General features: G+C 58.6%; 1 protein-coding gene across 2 annotated transcripts in view; it reads left to right on the forward strand.

Moving 5' to 3' along the window:
* Nucleotides 1–949: 949 nt before the first annotated feature.
* PRDM15 (PR/SET domain 15) overlaps nt 950–26,733 on the forward strand; it is a 64,471-nt gene continuing 38,687 nt past the window's right edge. For both annotated transcript variants that reach the window (XM_045852753.1, XM_045852754.1), the window contains exons 1-6: nt 950–1,459; nt 16,125–16,170; nt 16,724–16,817; nt 18,311–18,464; nt 20,917–21,169; nt 25,953–26,054. In XM_045852753.1, the coding sequence (XP_045708709.1) occupies nt 1,358–1,459; nt 16,125–16,170; nt 16,724–16,817; nt 18,311–18,464; nt 20,917–21,169; nt 25,953–26,054 (751 nt within the window). In that variant the 5' untranslated portion in view covers nt 950–1,357. The remainder of the gene's footprint in view (nt 1,460–16,124; nt 16,171–16,723; nt 16,818–18,310; nt 18,465–20,916; nt 21,170–25,952; nt 26,055–26,733) is intronic.

A 26,733-nucleotide genomic window follows, 5' to 3' on the forward strand; every position in this document is an offset into this window, starting at 1 on the left:
TCACTGCAGGGTGTCAGGGAGGGCGAGAAAGGAGTCCCTAGCAGCAGGACACTCCACACTGCCCCATACCTGTGGATGCGCCCTTCCAATGGGTACCCAGGACTAACCTTACACATGTACCAACTCATACAAGTGAACCTGGTGGTGGGATAAAAACCCCTCTATACCAATTTATTCTCCCACCAGAAAAGGATAAGATAGCCAGTTTTCTTGGTCTCTTCAAAACAATGCTATTATACTTTAAAAAATCGTTGCTAATGTAACAGATAAAAATGATCTCACTGCACTTTATTTTTTCTTATTACAGTATTTGAACAGCTTCTCATAACCTTAAGAGCCCTTGTATTTTATTGTGAACTGTCCTTAGACTGTTTTTTTTTCTATTGGATTATTTATACTTTTTTTTAAAAAAATTGACTAAGAGTTTTACATGTACCACGCAAAAGAATCCTTGCCTGTGTCAATTTCAGATAATGTCCCCCCAGTTCATCACCTGTCTTTGACATTACCAATGGGGGTTTTGGCCAGGCAGACATGAACAAGGCAGTTTACTTCTGACTCTAAAAGGCCAGGACTAGGTTAAAAGACCCTCTAGTCCCTTCCATTTCTAATATTTTGTTTCCGTGCTCCATTGGATGGATGGGATCCCCCAAGCTGATAATGGGAAGAGGAAGAAACATTCAGTGCCAGGGTCTGGCCTCAACCTGCCTCTGCCCTGGGGCACAGGTGCGTTTCGGGGACTGCCCGTTTAGCAGCCCGCGCCGCCAGGATTCAAGGGCCCGGCTGTGCCGCTGGCCAGCCAACTGCCGGGCATCTAATACTTCAAGGGCTTGTTGGGGGCAGAGCAAGCGCTATGTTAACCGATGGACTAGAAAGATGGCCAAGAAGCGCAGCAGCCCATCGGCTACATTCCGAAGTTATGATTAGGCAAAACACCCCAGGCCTGATTTAATGAAAAATTCGACCCCTTCTTCCACCTAACCCCGCAAAGAACGCCAAGACTTGACGTAGCCACCACAAGGGTAAGGAGGGCTGTGCGAGTCGTCCGTGCACGTCTCAGCCGGGGTGGCGGGGCCCGGCCCAGCCACTCGGTAAGGGGTAGCGCGTGGCCGCCAGACACCTCCTCCTGCTCCGAAGAAAAGGGCAGTCGGAACGCGGCCCTCTTCTCCCGGTCGCTCCAGATCCACGCGGCCCGCTCACGCCGCGCCCCTTGCTCCTCAGTCCACGCCGCCTGCTCTCGGACCATACTGCCCGCCGCTCCATCCATACTGCCCGCTCCCAGTCCCAGCCACCGCCACCAGGCCGCCCGCTCCCGGGCCACGCCGCCCGCGTCCCGCAGCGAACTACAACTCCCACAATGCCACGCTACCGCCCCCCGGCTTCCGGTGCTGCGCAGTTTCCGGAGCGGATCGCAACCCGGAGTCCGGATCCGATCCCGCTCTGCACATTCCAAAGGCAGGTAAAGCCCAGGGCCCCGCGCCCGCCGGTCGTCCCCGCGCGCACCGCCCCCGCCCGGCCCGCGCTTGCTTCCTCCGCGCGCCCGCCCGTCCGCCGCCCCAGCCCCGCTCGGCCTGCTGCCGCCGTCGCCCCGGTCCATCCGCCATGCCGACTGTTCTTTGTTACATTCGCCGGCTGTGGGCACCGTGGGCGATCAGAGTCAAAACCCGGCTGGATTTCCCGGAGCCGCTCCGGGATCGCCCTGAGTGCCGCCCGTCGCCCGCCCCGCCGCCGGGGCGCTCCGGGCCCGCCGCCCGCCGCCCACCGGCCGGCGCCCACCGTCCCCCGCCTGCGCGGCCCGCGGGCGCGGGGAGGGGGGCTCCTCCGCCCCCGGCCCGCCGTCCCCGCCCCCGGTGCTTTGGTCGCCGACGCCCCCCCCCCGTGGTGTCACTCTCTCCTTACCGGGGCATAGCCCCGGGGCGCGCGCGCGAGGGCCCCTGGACTTGTGTCACCTCGGTTAGAGAAGCAGGAGCCTGGGCGATTGGGGCTGCCCAGGCCCCTCCAAGAGCACCCTGCATCCTGTTTCTGTAAACCCCAGGGTGGCAGCGGGAAGGTAGTCAAATCCGTGAGCAGGTGACATGTGCCCGCCTTCGAGTGGGTGGCTGGGCTGGGCGCGCCCTGGCGCAGACAGGTGGAGGAGCTGGCCATGTGGCCTCTGATGAGAGGGACAGGCATTCTCGGTGAGGTCAGCTTTAGAAGTGGGAACTCATTATGGAAATACAGGTCTACCTGATGGTTATAGCTATTATGTGTTTACCCTTATTAAGCTCCTAATGGAGTGGATGAGGTTTTGTTTTCCACAAATGCTCGGAAATTGCCTACTTCCTTCTCCCCTCGAGGGCGGATTAAAATGGTAGAAACAAGTGTGTGACCAAAGGCAGGTGGACTCCGCGTGTGTATGTAAAGATGCCAACGCACAAAAACCACATTTGCGTAAGCCTCTCTCATATGATCCCGACTGGGTCCGGAGAACCCACTGTGGTTCCCGAGGGTGTGTTTAAGGGTGACAAGCAAATGAGCCACTGGTTTTGTGATAAACCTTAAAGGGCAAGAATGAGAACTCTCTCTCTGAGACTGCCCCAGGGCAGACACTTTGTTTTTATAAGTGAGATCCTCGCCCCCCCTCCCCCCCCATTCACAGACACCACACTGTATTTTGTTTCAGAACCTGGACATTTCCACGTTCTCCACATTTTCACTGCTCCACTCCGCTCCTCTGCATTTCCTTGACATCACTGCCTTATGGCGAATGGTTAAGAAATAGGAGAAATACCGTTTGGATTTTGAAAGGGAAACGTAGTAAAATTTATCCATTACCCCCGACAGCTTTGATTCATAGTTGTACAGAAACGTTGCCAGCAAGGCCTATAGTAATATGTTTGCTTTTGGAAGCAGAAGGGACATCCTGTTGTTGTTGTTTTTTCAGGAGACAAATAAATGAACACCAATAGGGGTTAATAGCTATTCTTGGAGCAATTGTATTTGAGAAAGGACTCTGTTTCCTTAGGACATATCCCTCGTATTGTTCTTTTGATAACATCTGTGTAGAAGGCCAGGAGAAGACCACTCTGCCACTTTGCAGGTGAAAGGAGATTTAAGGCAACTCTTTCTGACACGTGATTTCAGAGCTTAAGATTGTAAGCAGCGACTTAAATGCTTTCTCAGCTTCCTCTTCCTTTTCACATTTGGAAAGTGCGGGCGGTCCCTGTTCAGTTTAACCTCCTGGTCCCTGAATGTGTACGTTCATTTGTTTGGCCATTCGTTCAACAAGTGTTTATTCCCCGGGCGACTGCTGTGTGCCTGGCACTACAGAGAGCAAGAGGAATATGGAGCCGGGCGGACCGGTGGTCTGGGGGTAGGAGGATAAGACGATGAACAATAAGGCTGTGTCAGGTTGAGGGTGGGTAGAGCCAGTGGAGGCCGTGGTACAGGTAGGGGTGGGTACACCCGGGCATTTGGGACCAGAAGGGTCTGTCTGAGCTGGAGACCAGTGCTGGGGGCGCTCAGTGGAGATCTAGGGTAAGGGCGTCACTAGCAGACGGATGGCGAGTGCAAAGGCCCTGGGGTGGAAATAAGCTTTGTGCATCCAAGGGTGAGAAAGGCCAGTGTGGTCCAGGGGAGAAAGTACTGGAGGGCAGCATGGGCTGTTCTGAGTGCCAAGTGGATGCCGCTGGGGGCTTTGGGCAGGGGGGGAACAGACCTGTGTCTTTTTATTGATGACTCTGTGGCTGACACGTGGGAAACGCTGGCCCCAAAGACTGTCCTAGAAATGGGGAGAGGCAGAAGGGGAATGAGGAGTGAGGACAGTGTGCATTTCTGGAGCCAGGCAGACCTTGCTGCTGGTTTGGTTGGGGAATGTGCAGTAGGTGACAGGAGGTGCCATTTACTAAGGTGAAGATGACAGGTATGCCCAGGTGGGATGTGACCAGGGGGATTCAGGGCCCTGCAGAGGAGCGGCATCTTCCAACTGCCCCACTGGGGTGGGATAAACCTTTGCCCAGGGCCCAGGTCCCTTGCCTTCCTGAGAAAGGGTCCCTTGTACTGTCCAGGAGATGGCGACCCGAAACCCCCAGTCTTGGTGTGGGCCATGGCCCTGGGGTGTGGAAACCTCAGGGCGCCCACAGATGTGTGGGTATCTGGGGAGCACACTCACTGTAGGATAAGACCTCAGACTTTTGGCAGATGGAAGGCGCCCTCCTGCTGACAGAGGAAGTGGGTACCCACTGGCATTGGCAGTGGTCGTGGGTAAGTGGCTGTGGGCACACGGCCATAACCAAGCTCATCCAGTTCCACCCACGTGTCTGTGGGACAAGGTTTCCTGCACCCACACGTAGAAGAAGGAAGACCGGGGCCCAGCCGAACGTTTGCCCACAATCTGTGAGGCAACTGTGGCAAAAGTCCTGCCTGCCTCTGTTTGTGACGCCACGGCTTCTGTTTACCGAAGCAGATGCTGCATTTCTGTTCTGATCAGTGGGGTCTTGATGACGGCAGTGCCAACTCAGTCCAGAAGAAGTTAGCATTTCCTCGTGGCCACAGAAAGTCAGAACATGCGGTTTCTATGCACATCTGTAGTGTGATCGATAGAGCCGTCTCGGGCACGAATATGTAACATTGGGTTTAGCGGTTGCAGCGATGACGGGGATGGGAGATGCCGGAGAAGGAAGTGCTGTGAGCTTCCTGGCGGGCCAGGAGGAGCGCGCTCGTGTGCTTCGTAAATGGAGGCAGTGGGCACCGCCCCGTAGAGTCCAGCAGACACACTTAGAAGAGTGACATAACGCTTGTATTTTCAGAAGTCAATATCTATAATATACTGGAAACTTACATCCCTTGCAGCTGTTTAAACCAGGGATGCCAGTTTACGCTGTCAGCTCAAGTGCCGAGAAGAGCATCTGGTAAAAACACTGTTGCAGGAATATTAGCAAAATGCTTGCTGGTGCCTGCAACCAGGCACCAGGCAACGTCTGGGGCCCTGGAAGGGCCGATGCTGGACCGGGCCACGGGCTTGGGAGGTGACGGGAATACGTGCTGGGCGCAGAGGGAGAGAGGACCGAGGGGCCAGCTTGGTCCAGCTGCTACCGTGGCTTTGGACAGGAGCCGAGACGGGAACAAAGAGGGGCTTGGGAAGGAGCGCCCAACAGGTTGGAACGAAGAAAAGGGCTGGAGACCACACAAGAAAGGTTTCCCAGAGGGAGGGTGCGGGCCCACTGTGGGGTGCTGCCCAGGGCCCGGAGCTGGTGGAGGGAGGGATGGGTGGCCAGGTGAAGTGGTGGGGGGGGGGCAAGTTTTCCCACTGAAGAGAGAACGGAAGGTGAGGAAGCCCTTCGCAGGATCCTTGCCATGGGAGAGAACAGAAACGGGGCAGTGGAGGGGAGGGGAGGGATGAGTGGGTGCTGTCCGGAGCTGGTGTGAGTAACCCAGGGGGCGTGGCTCACTGCCGCAGAGAGGGTGTTGGTAACAAAGGTCGGGCCTCTTTGGGAAGGGTGAGTGTGGCGTGCCCGCCTGGTGTGTGACAAGTGCGGCCAGGAGGCCTCAGGGAAGAGGGCCATTTGAATGAGGTCTTAAAGATTGGGTGGATAAATAAAATCTTTAGAAACAAACGAACAAACAAAAAAACCCTGGCTGGTGCAGCTCATGGATTGAGCACTGGCCTGCAAACCAAAGGGTCACTGGTTCGATCCCTGTCAGGGTACAGGCCTGGGGTGCAGGCCAGGTCCCCAGTAGGGGGCACTCGAGGGGCAACCAACCGATGTTTCTCTCCCTGTCTTTCTCCCTCCCTTCCCCTCTTTCTGAAAATAAATAAAACCTTTAAAAAAAAAGATTAGGTGGGAGTTGGAGAGAGGGAGAGTTTCTGGAAGAGGAAATGAGAAGAAGGGGATGTAGAGGCCGGTCCTGGATGATTTGGGGCAGGGAGAAGCCCTCGGACCGGCTGGGCAGGCAGCTCAGGGTCATCGTGGGGGCCCGGTCGAGGCCTCTCTTCCCAGCAAGATCCGAGGAAGCCCAGCTCCGAGTCCTCCCCTTGAGTCTTCCCGGGCCCGTGGTGTCCTGTTTCCTCAGACTGCCATACAGTTGAAACTTGGGTTTCTCAGAGATGGCGCCTTTGCTCCTTCCCTGAGAGGCGCCCTGTGTGTTCGGCTCCGTGTGACTTGTCGATACCTGCCGACGGCCCGCGTGGTCTGCGTCTCCACCTCCCGGCTGCGAGCGTCCATGCGCTGCAGGTGTCGTCAGAACACCCTCAGCCGTGGGCCGTCTGCCCGCGGTGCCGCTGGGAGCCAGCTCGTGAGGAGTAGAGTGTCCCTCGGTCGTGCCTCCTGCGAGAGGGCGGTCACTTCTTCCTTGCTCTCCGGGGGGAGGGGACTGCACCTGCTGGATGAAGAGTCGGTCTCTGAGACGGGGTATTCCGAGTGTTCCGTCACTCTCAAGGCCTTTGGCCTGTTGTAAGTTTAAAAGATACGGATGCTAATTAGTTACAGAAAGTTTGCTTTTTATTGCGACTAAAAACATAACATAATTTTAGCACCTTTTTACTCAAGAGGTTTATAGGCATCCCTGTCCAACCAGGCCGCTTTGGTTCTGTTGATCGGCCCTGTGGTCTGGCTTCCTGGCGCCCCGCTTGGTCCCTCTCCCCCAGCGCACCTGCCTCCTCCGGACGCGGTGCTCTGACGCGACTCATTCTCTCTCCAGGGCTCCCCGGCCCTAGGCTGAGGGTGCACGAGGGTCTTTCAGAGGTCCCAGGGTGCCTCTGTCCGTCACAACAGGCCCATTATGTAATAAGACTTGGTACTCACGCACCCCCTTTTTTGTTAAGTAAAAAGAGGACTGCCAGTTAAAGCTCTAACCAACACGGTAACGTTAATGCTACCTCAGTTTCTATTCTTAAGATGACAGAGAGAAGGCCTCTCTCTCACCTTTTTGATGAGAAATCCCTCTTAAAGCGCCAGATGTGAAAATCAGAAATACAGATGTCATCTTTGATGAAACTAAGAGGTTAGGAAAGAGAGAGCAGAAGGAATTATGAAAGAAAGAATACAAGAAGATTTTCAGGCCGAAGGACACGAGTGCCCAGCATCGAAGCAGGTCATGAAACTCGAGGTCCCTGCAGCTAAAACAAAAATTTCTGAAAGATCCGGGGTCGGGAGTCACATACAAAAGTTTGCCGGCCAGAGAGACACCAGACTCATCAGCTGTAACACTGGCAGCTGAAGGGCGATGGGGCCCAGCTTTCAGTGCTCTGCGTGGAAACGACCATGCGCCCAGGCAAGCCAGCCGTCACGTGGGGTTAGAATAAAGACATTTGCAGATATGGTGAGCCCTCTCCAAAGAGGTACCTCCAAGGCCCCATTCTAAGGAAACTACAGGGAAATGTGCCCCCCAGACTGAAGGACTAAACCAGGAAAATGGAAGCAGGAGGCCTCAGGGAACGGGAGCTCCAGGTACACCAAGAGAACAGACAGACTCAGGTGACGGTGAAGGGAAGGCCCAGCAGCCAGCCTACGTCAGGCCTGACGGGCAGACAGGACGGGAAGGGTGGGCTCCACGCACCACTGGGCCGCCACCAGCTGGATCCTGTGGAAAACAAACCATAGGAGGAGCTGTTGCAGAATGGGCAAGGATGCAGCCGTGGGTACCCTGCCCACTGCACTGCTGCCTCTGCCGCCAAACCCCACACACACATGCACACTACATAACCTCCACACAACCAGCAAAACAGCACGGCAGTCACACACAACACAAAAACCTACACAAAGCAGCACAACAAAATCTACACACAAACAACACAAGACTTGCACAAAAACAGTACAGTAAAACCCACGCACAGACAACAAACAAACAGCACACCAGAACACCCGCACCCAACGAGACCGCCCCATAACAGCAGCAGCACAGAATCAACGCACAGCAAGACCTACACACAAGCAGCAGCTCAAGACGTGGGCAAATCACAACAACACTAACGTGCACATAAAACAACGTAAAACCGACGCACTGCAGCAGCAAATAAAATACTAAGTTAGTTGCCCCTAGAAACGTGCGCTAGTGATGGACCGGAGTTCCCTGTGGAGCAGCTTCTGGAGCCCCCGGTGGTACCTCCAGAGCCATCACACCGCACGCTCTGGCGTAGCCAGGCTTGCGTTGGGGAGTGACGGGAGGGGAGAGCGTGTCAGGAAGCTGACCACAATAAGAGCTAAAACTGCAGCCCCTGAGGCTGAGAGTTCTGGGGATCCCAGCAGAAGCCTGCTGTTTCAAGATGTGGAAGTAGGTTTAGCAGAAAAACCCAAGGACATGAGAGGGGTCGACCTGGGAATGGGATCAGAAAGGAGGCGGGCAGGAGGGGGCGCTCTTTGGCTTCTGAGGCTCTGCATATTCTTTATAGCCACTCGTTTTAGAATAAAAATGATCTTACACTGGAGCAAAAGCAAGCAGTGGAGGTGAGACACCCCGCCGCCCTGTCGTACTGAAGAGCCTCGCCCTGAGAGGTGGCTGGAGTTGGCCAGGGGGCTGGCTTTGACCTTGTAGGTCATGCAGGTGTGTGTCCCGTCACTCGGGTGCCCCACCTGCCCCCGATTCCCACGGCTGAAGTCGGCGGCTGCTGGCGGCTGCTGGCAGGCTGTCTGCGGTCACAGCGGAGTCCCGCTGATCCGTTCCCGTCCTGTTACAGTACACACAGAGGGTCTCTGGGCTTCCCCCACCTGCTGTCACGACCCTCCGCCAGACGCCCGCCGATCCTGGACTGGGAGTCGGCGGGGCAGATGACATGGCTCTGGGAAACCAGTCTCTGAAGCGGTGAGTGTTGTAGGTGCAGTCGCCAAGCCTGGGGCTGGGGCTGGGCCCGGCTGTGTCAGAGTCTGGTTCTGCCCTCACGGTGGGCTCGCTGTGGCAGCAAGAAAGGGTGTGGGCTACGCAGTGGCAGCCTGGGGTTTTACTGGGTGGCACTTGCAACCACAGACAGCCAGACCGAGACAGGGAGGGAGGAAAGGACCCGAATGAGACAGAGGCCGTGGTGCAGGTCGGGGGCGGGGGTGCAGTGGGGGAGCAGAGAAAATCCAGAGATGAAAGCTCTTGGGGCAGGGCCGTCACTTCGTTTGGCTGGAGCGGTGCGTCACGTATCGTGTGAAGTAAGATTAGAAAGAAAGGGAGGTCCCAGCCAGTTTACAGAGCTGTCAATGCCCAATTCATGAGTTTGAACTTTCTTGGTTAATATGTGTCGAGGAGTGATTGCTCCGTGTGCCATTTCTCTGTAACATGAAAGCTGGCTTTTGAAAAACACATCCGTAGCACAGCAGCGGTGCTGGATAGAGGATTATGGGATGGAGATCTTTGAGAGCCACCGTGGCGTGAGGTCCTAGCAGTGAACTAGAATGAGAAATGGTGTGCCCCTCTGCAGGCTGGGAAGCGGCTCAGAGTAGCTCCTCTAACCCTCTCCTTGCACAGGTGAGGAAACTGAGGCCCGTGGAGGGAAACTAGCTCGAGGAGGCCTCCCATCCGGGAAATGGCAGAGCCGGGCTCACTGCCCGGTCCCTGCTGCCCCTCCTGTCTCAGCAGGACCAGCCCCTTCCCTCGCACCGACCCCCAGAGTCTGTGCGCGGGACTGTGGGTCTCGCACGTGCATCGCTGGCTGCGGGGGGCGGGGTTTCCGGTCCAGGGAAGCTCGGGGGCTGCACACGTTCCCACAGACTTTACCGCGGGACCTCTCGGGGCCTCTAGTGTGACCTTCTGTGACAAGACTCCAGAACGGGGGATTGCAGCGTGTCACAAGCGTGCTGGCCACAAGACTGCTCTCTGCCCGCCTGCTACCCCCGCCCTGGCCCCCACAGAGCACCTTTCGGAACAGTTCCGCAGCACGCTGGTAAAAATCGCTTGTTTTTTCTCTGCTTTTTCCCTTTCACGATTTTTTTCCTTAACGCTTTAATGTTGTCATGAGGGCGTGTCCCCTGGGAAATGGCCCTCTTGCTTAAAAAGGTGTTCCACACCTCCGGACCAGCGCTGGCTGCGGGGCACTCACAATGCGACCGATCTGGGTTAGGAAGGGCCCGCAGTATCAGACACAGACTGGAGTTCCAAGACGTCACATGAAAAAAGTCACGAATGATTTCTAATGTGAATTACACGTTGAAACGATAGTATTGGGGATATATCCTGTTAAATACAATGTTACCAAACTTACACATGTGAATCCTGGCAAGGATTTTTGTCGATACAGACAAGATGGCCCTAAAATGTGTGTGGAATGACAGAGGAGCTAGAATGGCTGAGAGGACTCGGAGACAGAAGCAAGCAGGGGAGCCAGTCCGCCCAGTGACAGGATCTACTACAAAGCGATGCTGGCAGTCAGGATGGTATTGATTGATCTCCGCCCGGTGTGGCGCTGGCGGAAGGAGAGACACAGAAATCAATAGCACAGAAGCGAGAACTCAGAAATAGACCCACGCAAACGTGGTCAGCTGGTTTTGGATAAAGGTGCAAAGGCAATTTAATGGAGCCGATGCCGCTCTATGAGCACGAAAATGAACTTGGATCGCCACCGCACGTCCTAACATAAACATGAACTCAAACTGGAAACTGCATGTAAAATGTAAAGCTGTCAGTCTTTTCCAAGAATGTGGGAGAACATCTTTGGGACTTGGGGCCGAGTGCACAGGTCTTGGACGCGGTGCCAAAAGCACGGTCCCTGGAAGGAAAAACTGTTGCGTTGGACTTCCCCCAGATCCAACACCTCTGCCCTGCGGGGGCCTTGTGAAGAGGACGAAGAGACGAGCCGTGAGCAGGGAGGAAATATTTGCGAACTGCCTCTTTGACCAAGGATCTAAATCTAAGGAGCTTTCGAATCTCAGCGGTCCAAACCCCAGACGGTCCACCAGGAACGTGGGCAAAAGACAGGAAGGGACATTGCACCAAAGAGCATTTACAATTGGCAAATAAAATCACATGGAAAGATGCTCAGTCTCCTTGGTCGTTAGGGAAGGGGATGCAAACGAAAACCCCAGTGAGAGCCACTGTAACCCGTGAGAATGGCCGCAGTGACGGTTGTGAGCCCCGTGCTGGCGCAGGGGGAGAGGCTGGGTCTGCCCTGCGTCACCAGCCCAGCCCGACACCCACGCGTGCCGTCTTCACCAGCTCCCGGAGACCGTGCCCGTGGCTTCTGTTACCAGAGCCACCTCCTCTGGTGCGTGGTTGTCCTCTTTTCCTGCCGCCTTCCGTTTTCCCAGTGTCCACTTAACACGCGGCCCAGAGACTGCACGCGTGGGCATTTATCCCGGAGGGATGACCGCTTATGTCCACGGAAAAACCAGAGCGTGGTTTTTATAGCAGCTTTATTTGTCCTGGGCAAAAATGGGGAGAAACCCCAGTGTCCTTCAGGGAGCGGATGGCCCAGCTGTGCCGTGGAATACTATACAGCAGGAAAGAGGGATGCACTATCGATACACGCAGCGACCTGGATGGGTCTCCAGGGCATTATGTGCAGGTTTTTTTTTAAAAAGCTTGTCTCCGAAGATCACACACTGTATGATTCCATTCATATTACATTCCTGAACTGAGAAATTACAGAGACGGAGTTGGGAATAGTGTGAGGGACGGGAGGTGGCTGTAACGGGGACCCATGGTCGAGGTCTTCTTAGCGACGGAACAGTCCTGGGCCTTGATTGCGGTGGTGGGTGCGTGAACCTACACCTGTGAGAAAACACAGAATTACGTGCACATGTGCGGGGCCAAGGTCAGTTCCCTGGTTTCGATAGCGTGCAGGTCTTAGTGCTACAGTCACATGAGAGTCTGGGTATTGTGTATAGTTAGGTAAATTATAAGCCTTGGGAAAAAACCTTGGGAAAGGTTCATGGGACCTCTCCGTGCTGTAATTGAAACTTCCCGTGAATCTATAATAGTTCAAAACTAAACAGCAGCCAAAATCATATTACAAGTGTGGCTCGCCTTCTGTGTCCCTTGGAGAGGGCTGCTGTGGACCCTGACAAGCTGTGGGAAGTCACCCAGGCCAGGAACAGACTCCCGGGGCGTCCGCCTTCGTTGCCCCCTCCTATGTCTGTCCCCCTCTGTCATGGAAGTGGGCGGGATGGCCAGGCACGCCCCGCCGGGGTCGCAGACCAGGTGATCTTCGTTTCACAGTCACGTGGGCAGCCTCCCCGAAAACGCCTTTTTCTCTGAGTTATTTTCACTGCCTGGGTTTTAAAATTATAAGGCTTTTTATTTTCCAATGTTTCCAAGCTGATTACTTTTCCTAAAACCCAGCCTTTGTAGATCACATTAAAATATAATCTTTTAACCACTTCACGTCCTTGAGGATGACTACTGTATTTTTTAAAAATCAGAAAATGACACGTGTTGGAGAGGGTGTGGAGAGATGGGAACCCTTGTGCCCCGTGGGTGTGAGTGTACCGTGGGGTGGCCGCCGTGGAAAACAGCACGGGGGCCCCTCAGAAAACTGCACGCAGAGTGGTCACGTGGCCCAGCCGCCCCCTTTGTAAGCACTGGGCTGGCCAAAACGTTCCTTTGGTTTTTCCTATGTGATGGCTCTAGTGCCGCTTAGTTGTGTTTAACTTCATCCAGAATTATTTTGTGAGATTGTACTGTGACAGCTGCCCTGTCATTAGTGTGCATTTAAAACAACGTACCAAACTGGTAAATTTTTGTGTAGCTCTTTTAACGTTGAAGATGGAAGAAGATAAGCAACATTTTGAGCACACCATGCTTTATTATTCCAAGGAAGGAAAAAACCGCAGCTGAGACTCGAGAGCAGGTCTGGGCAGAGTGTGGAGAAGGTGCTGGAACTGGGCGAACCTGCCAGAAGCGGTTCTCGAAGCTCCGGCTGGAGACGTCTCGCTGGGCGGTGGAAGCTCCGCGGTCGGGGAGACCAGCTGAAGTTGACAGCGATCCAGTCAAAACGCTAATTGAGAACAATCGATGTTACACCACGCAGGAGATAGCCGACATGCTCAAAACACCCACGTTAGTGAAGTTGCTGGTGAAAATGAAAAGCGCGTCTTTTATTTTGCTAAAAAAACCAAGCCGGCTCTCGGCCAGCCCAGTGCACGTGCCCCGGAGCGCGGAAGCAGGGCCTTCAGGAGGGATCTGCACGCGTGTGCTCCCCACGGCCGTCGGTCACAACAGGGAAAACGTGGAGGCGGGCGACCCAAGCGTCCGACAGCAGACGGACAGACACGCAAAACGTGGTCCATCCAGACCATGGAACACGATCCCACGTGAAGAGGAAGGACGTTCTGACCCCCACCACCGCGTGGATGAACCGTGAGGTCGTCGTGCCGACTGAAGTCAGCCAGGCCAGCAGGACCAGTGCCGTAGGACTCTGTGTGTTTGAGGGACGAGCGTCGTCACCTCCGCAGTAAATAGTCTTAAGAAACGTCTGCTGCCATGGACTGAGCCTGCGCTTCCTTCCCCTGCCCCCCAGGGCCCTCTTGGGGGGCCCCGCTTGCCTGGGGGCTGATTGCGGGGCCTGTGCGGGTGAAGGGCCGCTCCCTGGCCCTGGCAGGCCAGCCCTCGAAGATCTGCGGGCTTTAGAACTCCGGGGGTGGAGCAGCAACGCCGTGCTTTTTGCAGAAAACGTGTGCGGGAACTCGAAGTCCTGTGATGAGGTTTCTGTGCTTGCCACGCCGGGGTGGCAGTGGGGTGCCTCACATCTCAGTCCGGGGTGGTGCACTCCCGCAGCCGAGAGAGGACCCGGCCCCCCTACTGCCTGCCCGAGGGCCGGGCTCTGGTGCCGTGGCCCCCGTGGCCCCCGGAGCCCTGGGCCATCGCTGGGGGGCGTGGTATGGACACAGGCTCAGCGCACTCATGCCCCAGACAGGTGTGACACTGTGTGGAACCTGCCTGGTGGCTGCAGGAAAGCGTGTTGTTCTAGATCTTTCCCCCCTTGTGGAATACGTGGTGTTTCCGTGGGGAGCTGAAGTGTTGGCCAGCTTCTCCTTGGAAGCGGAAGATGAGGACACATTTATTTGGCCACGTCTGGGTCGTTCCCCAGCCCCCTTGTCGTCCCTCCAGCAGGTCCCGACAGCCCCGCATCCTGCAGTGTCCGCGGGAGGAGGGGCTCCCTCGTGGCCCGCCCCCCCAGCTAACGTGACCCGTTAGCACAGCCTGGTGGCAGCGGTGGGTGTCCCAGCAATGCCTGGGCGAGAGCGGGACGCTGTCTCCTTAGAGCCGATCAAGTGTTCTCGGGGACCCCAGGCGCTTTCCTGAAGAGCTGCCCTTGCCTGTAGCAGCATTACTGGTTTGCGAGATTTCTTGACCAGCAGAGATTTTCTGTTCAAACTTTCTTTCCAGTATGTGTTGCTGAAAACCCGTAACCAATCTCGGTGTCCGAGGGAGGGGAGGCAGGAGCCCTGTGGAAGCAGGACAGGCCAGTACAGCCACCCCCCCAGGAGGCCACAAAGGAGCAGGACCTGGCTCCGGACCTGGTCTGCTCGGGGGGCGGGACCCAGAGCCCGGCCATGTAGGCTCTGAGCATGTGCAGGTGGTTCCTGCCTCTTGGCCCCCAGGTCCAGTGGGGGGAGAGACACCAGATAAGCAGCACACACACACACGGACGGTCTCCGCGGTGAAAGCTGTGGTGACGGGAAATTGCGGGCTGCTTGCAGGAAGGGTTACAAGGGCCCTAATTTGGGCAGGTGGATCAGAGAGCGCTGCCCAGAGAAGTGACAATTAAACTGAGACAATGAGCAAGAGTGGGCGTCCGCCCGCGGCACAGAGGGGCAGAGGTCGCGGGCACAGGGAGCCTTCAGTGTCAGTTGGGCAACTTGCACGACTGGGTTTGGGTTCTGGAAGAGCGCTGTGCCGCGTGGGAAGTGGGTGGGCCTGCCAGGGCAGCGCAGGAGAGCCACCGTCCAGGTGGGAGAAGGCGGGCGTGGCCAAGGGAGGTACGAAGTGTAGTAGTAGAGACTGCAGGAAAAAACACCCCCAGGTTATTTGTCTTCTGGCACTTTGAGGGCACATTGGCATTCCGGTCTCTCTGCCTTGTTTCCTTGTTACCTCACTGCCACAGGGCAAACGTGTGTTGGCAAATCCGAGTTTTCATTTGGACTTTGCGTTGTCTGTGTGTCATTCTTCCAGCTCCTGGGAGAGGGGTGCCTTGCGGAATAGCCTTCAGGAAGCGCCAGCCTGCACCCCTTCCCCAAAAGGTGTCCACATCACAGGGGGTGGGACGAGAAGTGGGATGCAGGAGGGTGCACTGGGTTGGCCTCTCTGGGGATGGAGGGCGTGGGAGGGGGGATCATTTATGCAGTGACACATTATGGGATCAACACGTGCTGGGTGGTGTATCGCCCTTTCTGCTCCCCCAGAACTGCGTGAGGTGAGCCTTTTTATTTCCAGGCTCTAGAATTAACATGTCCAGATCACCTTGCAAATATGCGGGGGGCCTAATCTCAGCTGCCTGCGGTGGAGCTGTACTTCAAAAGATGATTAGGAACTTGGAATGACTGGGTCTGACGGGTTTCGTGGCGAGCAGGGGGCCCTCCTCCGCGGTGTCATGGTTGCTTTAGGCCCATGGGTTTCGGGCACGAGCCGGCAGCTGAAGAAGAACAGAAGTTGCCCCAGACGCAGTCGTCCTGGAAGAATTCACAGTCCGGGGGCGGGGGAAGTGGGATTGTGAAAACTGGCTCTTAAAAAATGGTAACATATTAGCTCTGGCTGGCGTAGCTCAGTGGATTGAGCGCGGGCTGCGAACCAAAGTGTCGCAGGTTCAATTCCCAGTCAGGGCACGTGCTTGGGTTGTAGGCCATGACCCCCAGCAACCGCACATTGATGTTTCTCTCTCTCTCTATCTCCCTCCCTTTCCTCTCTAAAAATAAATAAATAAAATCTAAAAAAAAAGAAAGTTAAAAAAATGGTGACGTATTTATTTTACAAATGAAAGCATGGCTGATATAAAAAGGTGAAAGTCTGCATTCATGAAGGCTCCCTAATCTAGAAGTCGCCCCAGTCAGTGGCTCGCATGAAGAAGCAACATTGTTTCAGGCGAGAACAGACTCCGAGGCCCCCAGCCCCGTCCTGCCATGCGGGCGGCCCACTGCATGCTGGGCGCCGGGAGGCTGTGCGTGGGAACTTTCCTTTCAGAAGCGCTTCGGCAGAAAGCCCGTCACTAACGCCGCTCTCCCGTGTCCCGACAGGTGGCAGCGATGGCCGAGGACGGCAGTGAGGAGATCATGTTCATCTGTGAGTGGCCCAGCCCCTCCTCCGGCGTGTCTCGGGGCGGGGGGTGGCGCCGGCTGTCAGGGCAGAGTCGCGTCCTCGGGTCCACGCTGTGCCTTTCCAGTACAGAAGTGCTGTCTCTTTTTCGGTTGAAGTGATTTTACTCGCCTTAAGAAACACGGTTTATTACACGAGAGACATGGGTGGCGGGGGTGGCGTTTTAAGAGGTTCGTCTTTCCCAGAGTCCCCGGCCAAGGGCACTTGGCAGGGGGCGGCAGTCGATCCAGAAAAGTAATCCAGGGCTTTGGAAAGTGACGTGCGATGCGTTAGATTTATCGTAAACCTGCGCGGCGGGTGAGTTTTCATCTGTCGCCACCCCTTGGGAAGCCTCTCCTCCCACCGAAACGCCCCGCAGAGCCGGGCCTTTGCTCGGGGAGCACGCCCTGTGTTTGCACTGTCTCACGCATGTGGGGGGCAGCGTCAGCCCCCCGATGGGCAGGGAGTCCGAGCTTCCGGGGCCTGGGGCCCAGCGGCGTCTGTCGGGGGCCCCGCCCTGACGCCAGACGTGTGTTTGCAGGGTGTGAAGACTGCAGTCAGTACCACGACTCCGAGTGTCCGGAGCTGGGCCCCGTGGTCATGGTCAAGGACTCCTTCGTGCTGAGCAGGGCCAGGTGAGTGACCGCCTTGGCTGTTCCTCCAGGTCTGCCTGGCCGACGGGGCGGTCTGTGTGGCGGCTGCAGTGAGGGCCTGGCGGCCCCCACGTCTGCCAGCAGGGAGGACGCGGCCGAAGGGGGAGGGCAGACTCCAGTGAGGGGGGCTGCCCTTGGCCTCGCACGGCGTCTGTGACCTCCGTCCCCCAGTGGGCCGTATCGCGTGTCCCCAGGAGGACCAGGCGTGTTTCTGAGGCTGCAGAGGGGATGGCTCATGTCTGGTTCGTGGCTCTGAGGAGCCAGGCGGAGGAGACCAGGATGGGCACCATGGAGGAACCGATTGGCTGGGCTGGTTTATGGGTTGGGGGGCGACGGCCAAGTGGCGGGTCTGCTCGCACGGGTCCCCTGTGGCCGGATCTGGGCCTGCCCTCCTGCTGGCGGACGCCCACCATGGGCCTGGCCGGGAGGGGTGGGGCCGGGGGCGGCAGCGAGTGCAGGCAGCAAGAAGCCACGGCAGCTCGCGGATAAGCACCTGCAGGTCTAGTCAGGAGGCTCGGTGGCTCTGCCACTCCGCATGTCCCTGTGGGGGCCGTGTCACCTGCTGGGCCGGAGCAAGGGCTGAGTGGCTGCTGGTTCACAGCCCGGGTCGGCCACATGCCAGCTCTTTGAACTTGGATGAGGCGTTCTCTCTGCCCCTCAGTTGCCTCGTCTGTAGAGCAAGCAGAGTAACAGAGCCCCGTACAATCACTGTGTCATTGTAGTGGTCTAGTGCCTGGCATGTGGAGACGTGTACTTACCTTCTCAGTGCTATTTCTGGAAGCCCCCCAACCGGTTGTCCAGCCTCTTTATTTATTTACTTTTTCTCACTGTGACTTACCTTCTCAAAACAGAGAGATTAATATTTTTGCATGGAGATTGGATCGGCTCTCCCCCAGAGCCTTCAGCGGCCGCCTGCCACTGCCTGCAGAGCCCACTGGGAACGCTCGCCCCCCAGCGGGACTGTCCGCGGTCGGGTTCCCCACTGGTGCCTTGGCACGCACTGGAGGCCCAGCCCCTGTGCCCTCTCCCGTGGCACCGCATCCTGGACACTCTCCTAGTTTACCCAAAAAGGCCACCTCCTCCATGAAGGCAGCCAGTCCAGCCCAGCTGGAAGCCCCTTTCTGGCCTTTGGAATGCCGTGGCTCTTCCCGCCTTTCCCGTGGAACTTCCCACGTGGCGCCTGGTCTCGGGGCTCCTGTGGTCTTCCCCTTTCCCGGACCGGGTGCTTCTGCAGGCGAGGGCTGTCTGTGCGGTGCCCGTTGGCCCACCGCACCCCACACCCGGAGGACGGACGGGTGTGCTGGCTCTGCCTCGGGCGGGTGGGGACTGCGACTGCCCTCTCGTAGATGGCCCTCCGTTGGCTGCCCTGGGTGGTGGGCGACAGCGAGCTTTCATTCACCAGCACCGCCCGTGTCTGGGTGCTGGCCTGGCTGCAGCCCGACGGCGCTCAGGGACCGGCTTTGTTCCACGGTCAGGTCGTCCCTCCCTTCCAACCTGGAGATCCGGCGGCTGGAGGACGGAGCCGAGGGCGTGTTCGCCGTGACGCAGCTCGTCAAGCGGACCCAGTTCGGCCCCTTCGAGTCGAGGAGAGTCGCCAAGTGGGAGAAGGAGTCCGCGTTTCCGCTGAAGGTGAGGGCCGTGCCGGGGAGCCGGGCGCCGTGTGACCGTCCTCCGAGCCAGCGGGCGCCGGGGCCGGAGTGCCGGTGGCTCCAGGCGTCCTGGAAATGGCTCCGGCTGGTGCAGTTCTGCTCGCTTTCCTGCAGAGTGTCCCCCTTGTTCCCTCTAGTGTGTTTTTCACGACACGGGAGCATCCAGGTTAAGTCAGCATTTTGTCGTTTCCCACTTCGCAGACGCGGAAGGGAGTGTGTTTAGAACGCGGGCACCAGGAGACCCAGATGCTGCCTTCCCTTCCGCCACGACCTGGGAGGAAGTGACCGGCCGTAGGGGCGGGCGGTGCTGTCCTCTCTGGCAGTCGTGCGCTGGCAGGGCTGCCTGCCGCCACCCCAGGGCAGAGCCAGTGTCCTCTGCCCGGCCCTTTCCAGAGGACAGCGCCGTGTCTGGGCCACGGTGGACCCCGGCACAGTGTGGTGGCTCCGAAAGCCCGCCAGACAGGGGTGGGTCAGCTACCGTGTGGAACTGAGAAAAGTGAGACAGAAGGCACAGGGAAGGCTTACAGCACTGAAGTGTGGCCCATGGGCACCCCCCAGGCCGGGGGGTGCAGGTGTTGTTTGTGGGCCGTCCCCATGCCCGGCGCAGCACCGGCCTGAGCCAGCCCGAGCAGGAGCAGTGGGGAACAGGGCGGGGCGCGGGGCGGGCAGCAGCTGCCCACAGAGGTGGGCTTTTCCTGGACACCCTCAGCAGGGACCCACGTTTCGGGATGGAGACGAAATCGATGACCTCAGGTTTGGGGCAGTCCTTGGGAAAAGAAACTTGCAAGGCCAATGTCAGCAAAACGAGGGGGAAGTAAAGGCACTTGGCTTGTTTGCCAGAGAGAAAGGACGAAAAGAGAGGCTGCTGGCTGCTGGCCTCCGTGGGGCCTGGGCCGTGTGGTGCAGAGCCCCGGTGGGCCGAGGCTCCAGTGTGCGCCTCCTGGATTCTCTCGGTGACACGATGCTGAGGGTCTGCGTCTGGCATGAGTTGTCCCGGCCCCAGCTCAGCCTCGAGCACCCGTGTGCCTGGGGCGGCTTTCTGCCCCTGCAGGGAGGGAGGGCGGAGGGTCCCCCGGGAGCGCACCCCCACAGCAGCTGGGGTCACTAGGCACCCGGTGGCCCCCTCTGCCCTCTCCCTAGTTTCCGAGGGCTCCCCCCTCAGAGGGGCCTCCAGCTCGGTCGCAGTGGGGAGCCCCTACGGGGAAAGCCCAGGAGAAGGGAGAGATTTCTCTCCTACGTGAGAAAGTGAGGAAGTAACACTCGCATCAGAAAATAGGAGACGAGAACCACTGTACTTGTGTGCTTCCTTTGAACTTCAAAACACTCGTTTCTCCCCCTGCTCCCTGCTCGCATTGAATGCACAAGGAACAGTGCTCTGTTACAGAGCAGGGCTCGTCTTAGAAAGACAGGGGGCTTTGCCTAAGTCACTGCACACCCTGTAATAGGGCTGGGAGAACTCAGGTGTCCCGATGCCCATCTGGACTGTGAGTACAACCTGGCACCCTACTTCCCACCTGGGCCGTGCATAGCACTCAGGAGAATCCATGACACCCGGACCAGGTGTAGCGCCCAGGTAGCCCAATGACACCTGCACCTTGAGTACAACCGAGGCATCCGGATTCCCATCCGGGGCACGGGCAGGTGTGGAGTCGGGTGTCCGTTTCCCACCTGGGTCAGGAGTAGACCTCAGTCATTCTCATTCCCAGCGAGGTCGTGCGTGGAACTCAGGTGTCCCGCTGGTACCCGGACAAGGTGTAGAGCTCAGACAATCCAGTGACACGTGGGCCAGGTGTTGAACTCAGGTGTCCTGATGCCACCTAGACCAAGAGTGAACTCAGATGCTTTCATGCCCGCTTGACAGCTGACTAGAGTTTGTCCACGAGTGGACCTCGAGGAGACCTCAGGTGTCCCCCTGCCCAGCTCGGCCGAGCGTTGGACTCAGGTCTCCCGATAACTCTGGGCCTTGGAGTGGGCCTCGGGTTTCCTGGTGCCACCTGGACCACGAGTAGCACTACCCAGCCACCCACCTGGGCCACAGGTCAAAATCAGGCACCCTGATCCCCAGCTGAGCTGTGCAGAGAACTCAAGTGTCCCAGCGACACCTGGACCAGGTATAGACCTCAGGTCTCTCAGTCCCCACCTGGGCCAGGCGTAGCGCTCGGGTTTGCCGATGACACCTGGGTCTTTCACTGTATCGACCTCTTCTCTTTCCCCCATGACCAACCTCACCTGCCTGAGACCCTCCTAACTAGTGTAACCCCCTAAATAGGACGGGCACGGAGCCTGGTTTGGCCCCCCATGTAGCACCGTCTAGAGTGGTTGCTCAGCCCCACCCCCGACACCCACACACACACACACACACACACACACACACATGCTGACACGCATGCAGACTGGGGGTAACCAGACCCTGCTCGGCGGTCCCCCCCCAGGTGTTCCAGAAGGACGGGCACCCCGTGTGCTTCGACACCTCCAACGAGGACGACTGCAACTGGATGATGCTGGTGCGGCCGGCGGCGGAGCCCGCGCACCAGAACCTGACGGCCTACCAGCACGGCGGCGACGTGTACTTCACCACCTCCAGGGACATCCCGCCGGGCACTGAGCTGCGCGTGTGGTACGCCGCCTTCTACGCCAAGAAGATGGACAAGCCCATGCTGAAGCAGGCCTGCCCCGGGGCCCACGGTACGTGGCGGCCTCTCGTGGGCTGGGCCCCCGGGCTGCATGCAGGGGCGGGGCCCGACGGCAGTGAGGGGCTGTGCCTGGCGAGCTGGCTGGGCGTGGGGAGGGCGTGGGGTGGTCTTGACCCCACGTGGCTGGGCCTGCCATTCTGCTTGGTAAGTGTCCAGGCTGACGGACAGCAGAAGAGCTCGAAGAGCTCTCCCCTAAGCCAGACGTTTGCGGGTGGGAAGTCGTGCCTCTCAGCTCTGCTGCAGTAAGGCCCGCCCTTGGACACAGCCAGCCACGTCCTGGCCCGGCCCTGCCCTGCCCCGCCCCCGGGTTTCCCACACTGCAGCTCCTCCTGGTCCTCCGAGGCCGGGCGCTGTTCTGATGTGGGGCAGGGGGAACCGGTCCCGGAGAGGGCGAGGAGCCTGCCCCGTCACAGTGCAGGAGATGGAGGGTCTGGCTCCGGGGCTGTGCGGTCCCCCTTACAGCCTCCTCCAGAATGTGGGGTACGTGCATGTGTGTGCATGCGTGCACGTGTGCGCATTCAGAGAAAGACCCGGTGAAAGTCACACGTGCGATTGGCCCAAACCCGCCATTCCTGTTGGAAAAGCCAATCAGTCGTGTCCGGAGAACCAGGGTTCCAGCATCGCTTCGTGAAGGAGACCCGTTGAGTCTGAATCTCTCCTGCCCGTGGGTCTTGGTGGCTGGTGGCGCGGGTCCTCGGGGACGTGGCTGATGCCGGACGTCTTGCACCCATCATAGCTGCGCTGGCGTGCACTCCCCCTGGTGCCGTGGGGGAGACCTGTTTTCTTGTTGCCACGAACATCATTGCCCCGACGCCCCCTAGTGGCAGGCCTGCAGCAGCAAATGGCTTGTTTCCTTTTTGTTACAAACCCAATGTGATAGGGAGCGGCGCCAGAGCCAGAGCCTCAGCCTCCTCGCTCAGAAGGTCTGTGTGTCCTGTGTGTGTTCAGGTGGCCGAGGTCTGGGGAGCTGCCCCGGGTGACACACCCGGCACTGTGTGAGGGGAGGACTCGGTGACACTGCCCAAACAGCAGGAAGAGATTGTCCCATGCCGTCCGGAGGCCAGGAGTCCGCGATGGAGGTGGGGGCGGGGCTGGCTCTGGGAGAATCCTTTGCAGCCTGTCTCCTGGGTTCTGGTGCTGCGGGCAGCCCCTGGCGTTGGTGCCTTGTGGCTGCATCACTGTGGTCCCTGCCGCAGCTTCACGAGGCCTCTCCCTGTGTCCCTGTGTTCGTTCTTACAAGGACAACAGTCACCGTGTGTGGGGCCCACCCTCCTCCAGCCTGACCTCACCTTACTCTCATGACGACTGCAGGGGCTCTATCCCAAGCTTCCAGGCCCCTGTGCAACCCACTGCAGGCTGGGTGGGGGCTGGTGGAGTGGGGAGCCCCCGGGATGTCCATGGGGAGTGTCGGGGGTGCCAGACGGCCCCCCACTGCCGGTCTGGCGGCAGCAGGACAATGGAGGAAGCTTGGCGGTGGGGGTTCACCCCTTCCCCGAGACGTTCACAGGACGGCTGGGCTTTATGGGGTGTTCTTGCTTCGGCAGGGAAGTGGACGGAAAGGGTTTGGAGGGACGGTGACTCTCCACCGCCCTCTGGGGTCTGCTACGAGCAGGCGCCTGGCCCCCCCGGGAGGCACCGCTGCGGCGCCCCACTGGGTCGGGCGGCACTTCCCAGCGTGCCGAGCTGGCCTCCCCAGGCGCGGCCCGAGGTCGCCGGGCTCTTTCTGACCTGGTTCTCTCGCGTCCCCGATGCCTCCCGGCCCAAGCAGCTGGCACCGTGTGTGCCTGGGAGCGGCCCAGGCTGCACGTCGGGATTTGGGGTGTTAGAGGCTGACCTTGTCTCTTACGTCCTGGATGATGGTGGTACACCCTCATGATGCTCAAGGTCAAGGTCAAAGCAAAGGCTGGTGCCACTTGTTGGAGTTGTAGTTGTTCCGTTTGCGTTTACCTGCCAGAGAGCTTTTCCACCCGGAGCTGAGGTTTGAGAGAACAGGTTTGGACGGAGTGAGCCTGGTGCTGTGTCGTCCCAGCACTGGCCGTCAGGATCACGAGGGTGACCGTGGTCCCTCCTCTAGGCTTCTGAGAATGGAGGACACTGTCAACGACGGGACAGCCAGCATGGCCCGGGGGGCGTGGTCATCCCAGACCGGTGAACTTAGGTACTCTGAAATTTTGGACATACTGTTCATGGTTTTCTGTTCCGGGACAAATGACAAGCAGTTCTTGAATGCAGTGAAAGTTATCGGCCACCATGGTGGGTCTGAGCGGGCGGCTGTGGGGCTCAGGGTCGGCCGCCGACACCGGGTCCCCGAAACTGCCTCTGCGATGAAAAAGGTGAGGCGTGCACACATGCACACATGTCATGCATGTGGGCACGTGCTCTAAACCACACAGAGCATCACCGTTCTAACTCGACGACTCGGCGCTTTTGGCCGGCTCGTGCTAGTGTCCTTTAGAGCAGCACGGGTGACGCGTGGATGACACACAGGGAGATGCGGAGACGTCCGGGTGCAGGTCCGAGAGCCCTGACGGACGGGCGGGCGCAGGGGTGTGAGCCCCGCCCCAGTCGGCGGGGAGAACGTGCTCCTCACCCCGGGAGGGGCTTTGCACGCAGCGGCCCGGGCTCTGGCGAGCTCCTTTCTGCGCGGTGTTCCCCGTCTCTTCCCTGCTCCAGAACGCCGTGCGTGTTTACCCAGCTGGCCCTGCCGTGCGTGCCATTCACTGCCCGCTCTCCCTTACCTGCGCCCCTTCTCGCTGCCCCCTGGAGGAGCACCTTCCCTGCGGCCTCCGTCTCTGTGGCATTGTGTCCTGGCCACGGTGTCACACCCTGGGGAGACACTGCTCTTTTGTGGGCTGTCGAGCGTTGCCTTCTGGTTGCTGGCTGTTTTCTTCCTTAAGAATGTTTACCTTTGGGGACATGCAGCCCTTCCCCTGGTGAGGGGACAGTCGTCACGACCAGGTCTTCTCGTTAGTCTTGTTGACCCCTGCTCGGGGGGTTGAACTCACGTTCACGGTAGTGACGTTGTTCCAGGAGACGGGCCTTGACTCACGTGGGTCGGCCAGGGCAGCCTCAGGCCAACCCGCCTCCCGTCCTTTCCTGGGACTCCCCTGGGCAAGGGCGGTTGTCCTCTTAGATGCCTGTGTGTGTGAGGAGGTGAGTGAGAAACCGGAACTTGGCTCTGACCTCTGCTCGCCCCCATGTCCCGATGCTCTCCCTCCGAGCGGGGGTTCCCAGAGGGCCGTGCAGAGATGGGGCGGGGCGGCAGGGGGCGGCCCATCACGGGCTCCTGCTTCCCATTCCGCTCCCTCCTGACCCTCTGCTCGCTGTTTGTTCTTAGCATAACAGAAGTTTCACAGTGCGCTTACGTTTCTTCTTTTTTAATCTTGCAAGGACTCCGAAGGGGCATGAAAACAGTGGTAGCAAAGGTTGACATCTTTTTCTTCCATTCTTTGCAACCTTGTTGCTCGTTTTTGATACAGAAAGATCTGTGCTTCCCACCCCCCGCCCACCCCCCAGTACTGAAAGCCTGTGCAGTCACCATGCTGGATGGTTTAGTTAAGGACCTGGGAGTTAGCTGTGCGTGTGGCCCGTGAGGGTCAGCACAGGCTGTACAGTGACAGGAGTGGACGTGGTGGTGGCAGCTCGGGGCCCCAGGCCAGCGTGGACAGGCTGCCAGGCGGGGTTCAGAGAAACCAAGCCAGGAGGTCCCATCCCCAACATTTAGGTCCCACAAGAGCATCAGTCATTCTTTTAAAAATGTAGTTTATTGATTATGCTATTACAGTAGTCCCATTCCCCCCCTTTATTCCCCTCCGCCCTGCACACCCCCTCCCACCAGCATCCCCACCCCCCCTTAGTTCATGTTCATGGGCTGTACTTGTAAGTTCTTTGGCTTCTCCATGTCCTATACTGTTCTTACCCTCCCCCTGTCTATTTTCTACTTATCATTTATGCTACTTATTCCCTGCACCTTTTCCCCCACCCTTCCTCCTCCCCCTCCCCGCTGATACCCCTCCATGTGGTCTCGGGCATTTTTAAAGGAGGCTGCAGTTCCCCTCCCCCCAGCCAGGGTCTCCCTCCGTCTTCCGTGGACCCTGGTCACCTTCTCCCTCCTCTGGCCGCTGGGGTCCCGAGAGGAAGAAAGACGAGAGGCTCGCCTGGACAGCAGCCACCTGCCCCGGGGGGCCATTTAAATCTAAGTTCAAATGAAATAGAAAGAAGAATTCAGTCCCCCGGGGCACTAGCACCTGTCGCCACTGTCCAGGACTGCGCAGTCACACAGAATTCCTGTCGTTGCCCAACGTGGTGAACAGCGCCGGGCCGAGGCCGTGGCCACACCGGCCTCAGGGCTCACTGGCTGATGTTTGGGTCCCACTCTCTCATGGTGTGAGCTGATAAGGGACTGAGGAGTTTGGCTCCGTCTTTAGGGTGCGTGCATTTTTCCCTGGAGGTCGTTCGAAGGGTCTGCCTGGTCCCCCGGGGCTGCCTTCTTCGAGGAAGACACGCTTCCGTGCGGGAGCCAGACCCTGCCTGAGGCTGCTGTGGCTGCGCCTCTTGGTGCCCGGTCTCCTCATCTGAGAAACGGGGAGATGCATGAGGACTGAGCAAGTCTGTGCGTGTAAAACTGCGAGGGCAGCATGGTGCCTGGACCCTCGGAAGCGCTCCCGAGCGGCCGCTGCTGTGGCGGTCACCTGCGAGGACAGGCGCACCCTCTGTGGGGTGGGGCGTCCGGGGACGGAGGAGCTGCTGCGGATCGCCTTGTCTCTGTCTTGAAGCTGCAGGCGCCCCGGAGAGCAGCGCCCCCGTGGAGTCGGAGCCGAGCCAGTGGGCGTGCAAGGTGTGTTCCGCCACCTTCCCGGAGCTGCAGCTCCTGAATGGTAAGGGCGGCGCGGGGCGGGGGGCGGGCTGTTGCGTCAGGATTTTCAAAGTCCTGGGTTGGTCACTGCGATGTTCGCTGTCTCGGGCACACCACGCCTTTTAGACGGCAAGATGCACGGCTTGGCCACCGGGTTGCTCCCCAGCAGCCTCCCGGAGCAGCTTTGCCCTGGGTGGCGGCGGGGGAGGGGGGGGGGCTGGGGGGGGCTGGGGGGGCCCGTGCCCCTCAGACCTGCGTGCGAGGAGACCAGGCCCCGCCCTCCGCCCAGTGCCTCCCTCAGCTCGCGTTTGTGCGCTTTGGCTCTCAAAGGTCCCCTTGCGGTGTCTGGCGTCACACGGTCTCATTCTCTTTCGCTTGTTAAGCTCGGCTCCGTGTTACAGCCGGGGGAGGCTCTGACTGTGTCTCGTCTTTCCAAGTGTTTCCGGCCGCCGGGCAGGTCATCGTCAGCTTGCTCTGCTGCGTGTGGCTCGGCTGCCAAACGCTCCCTCCCTCCCACCTGCGTCACGCAGCGTTGCGTCTGTTGTGTGCGTTTGTTTCTCCCCCGCACGCGTGCTTGGTGGGCGCTCTGCCAGCGCCGTGTCCCCGAGCATGACACCGGTGAGGGCGCAGCAAGAACTTCCTCCGTGGCGCCCGAGTTGAGCCAGTGGAGGTTTGCAGCAGGAGGAACCCGTCCTTGGCCC

Source organism: Phyllostomus hastatus, unplaced genomic scaffold (genome assembly GCF_019186645.2).
Source record: "Phyllostomus hastatus isolate PE091 unplaced genomic scaffold, TTU_PhHast_1.1 phas_contig_948, whole genome shotgun sequence".
In the NCBI taxonomy this organism is placed as follows: Eukaryota; Metazoa; Chordata; class Mammalia; order Chiroptera; family Phyllostomidae; genus Phyllostomus; species Phyllostomus hastatus.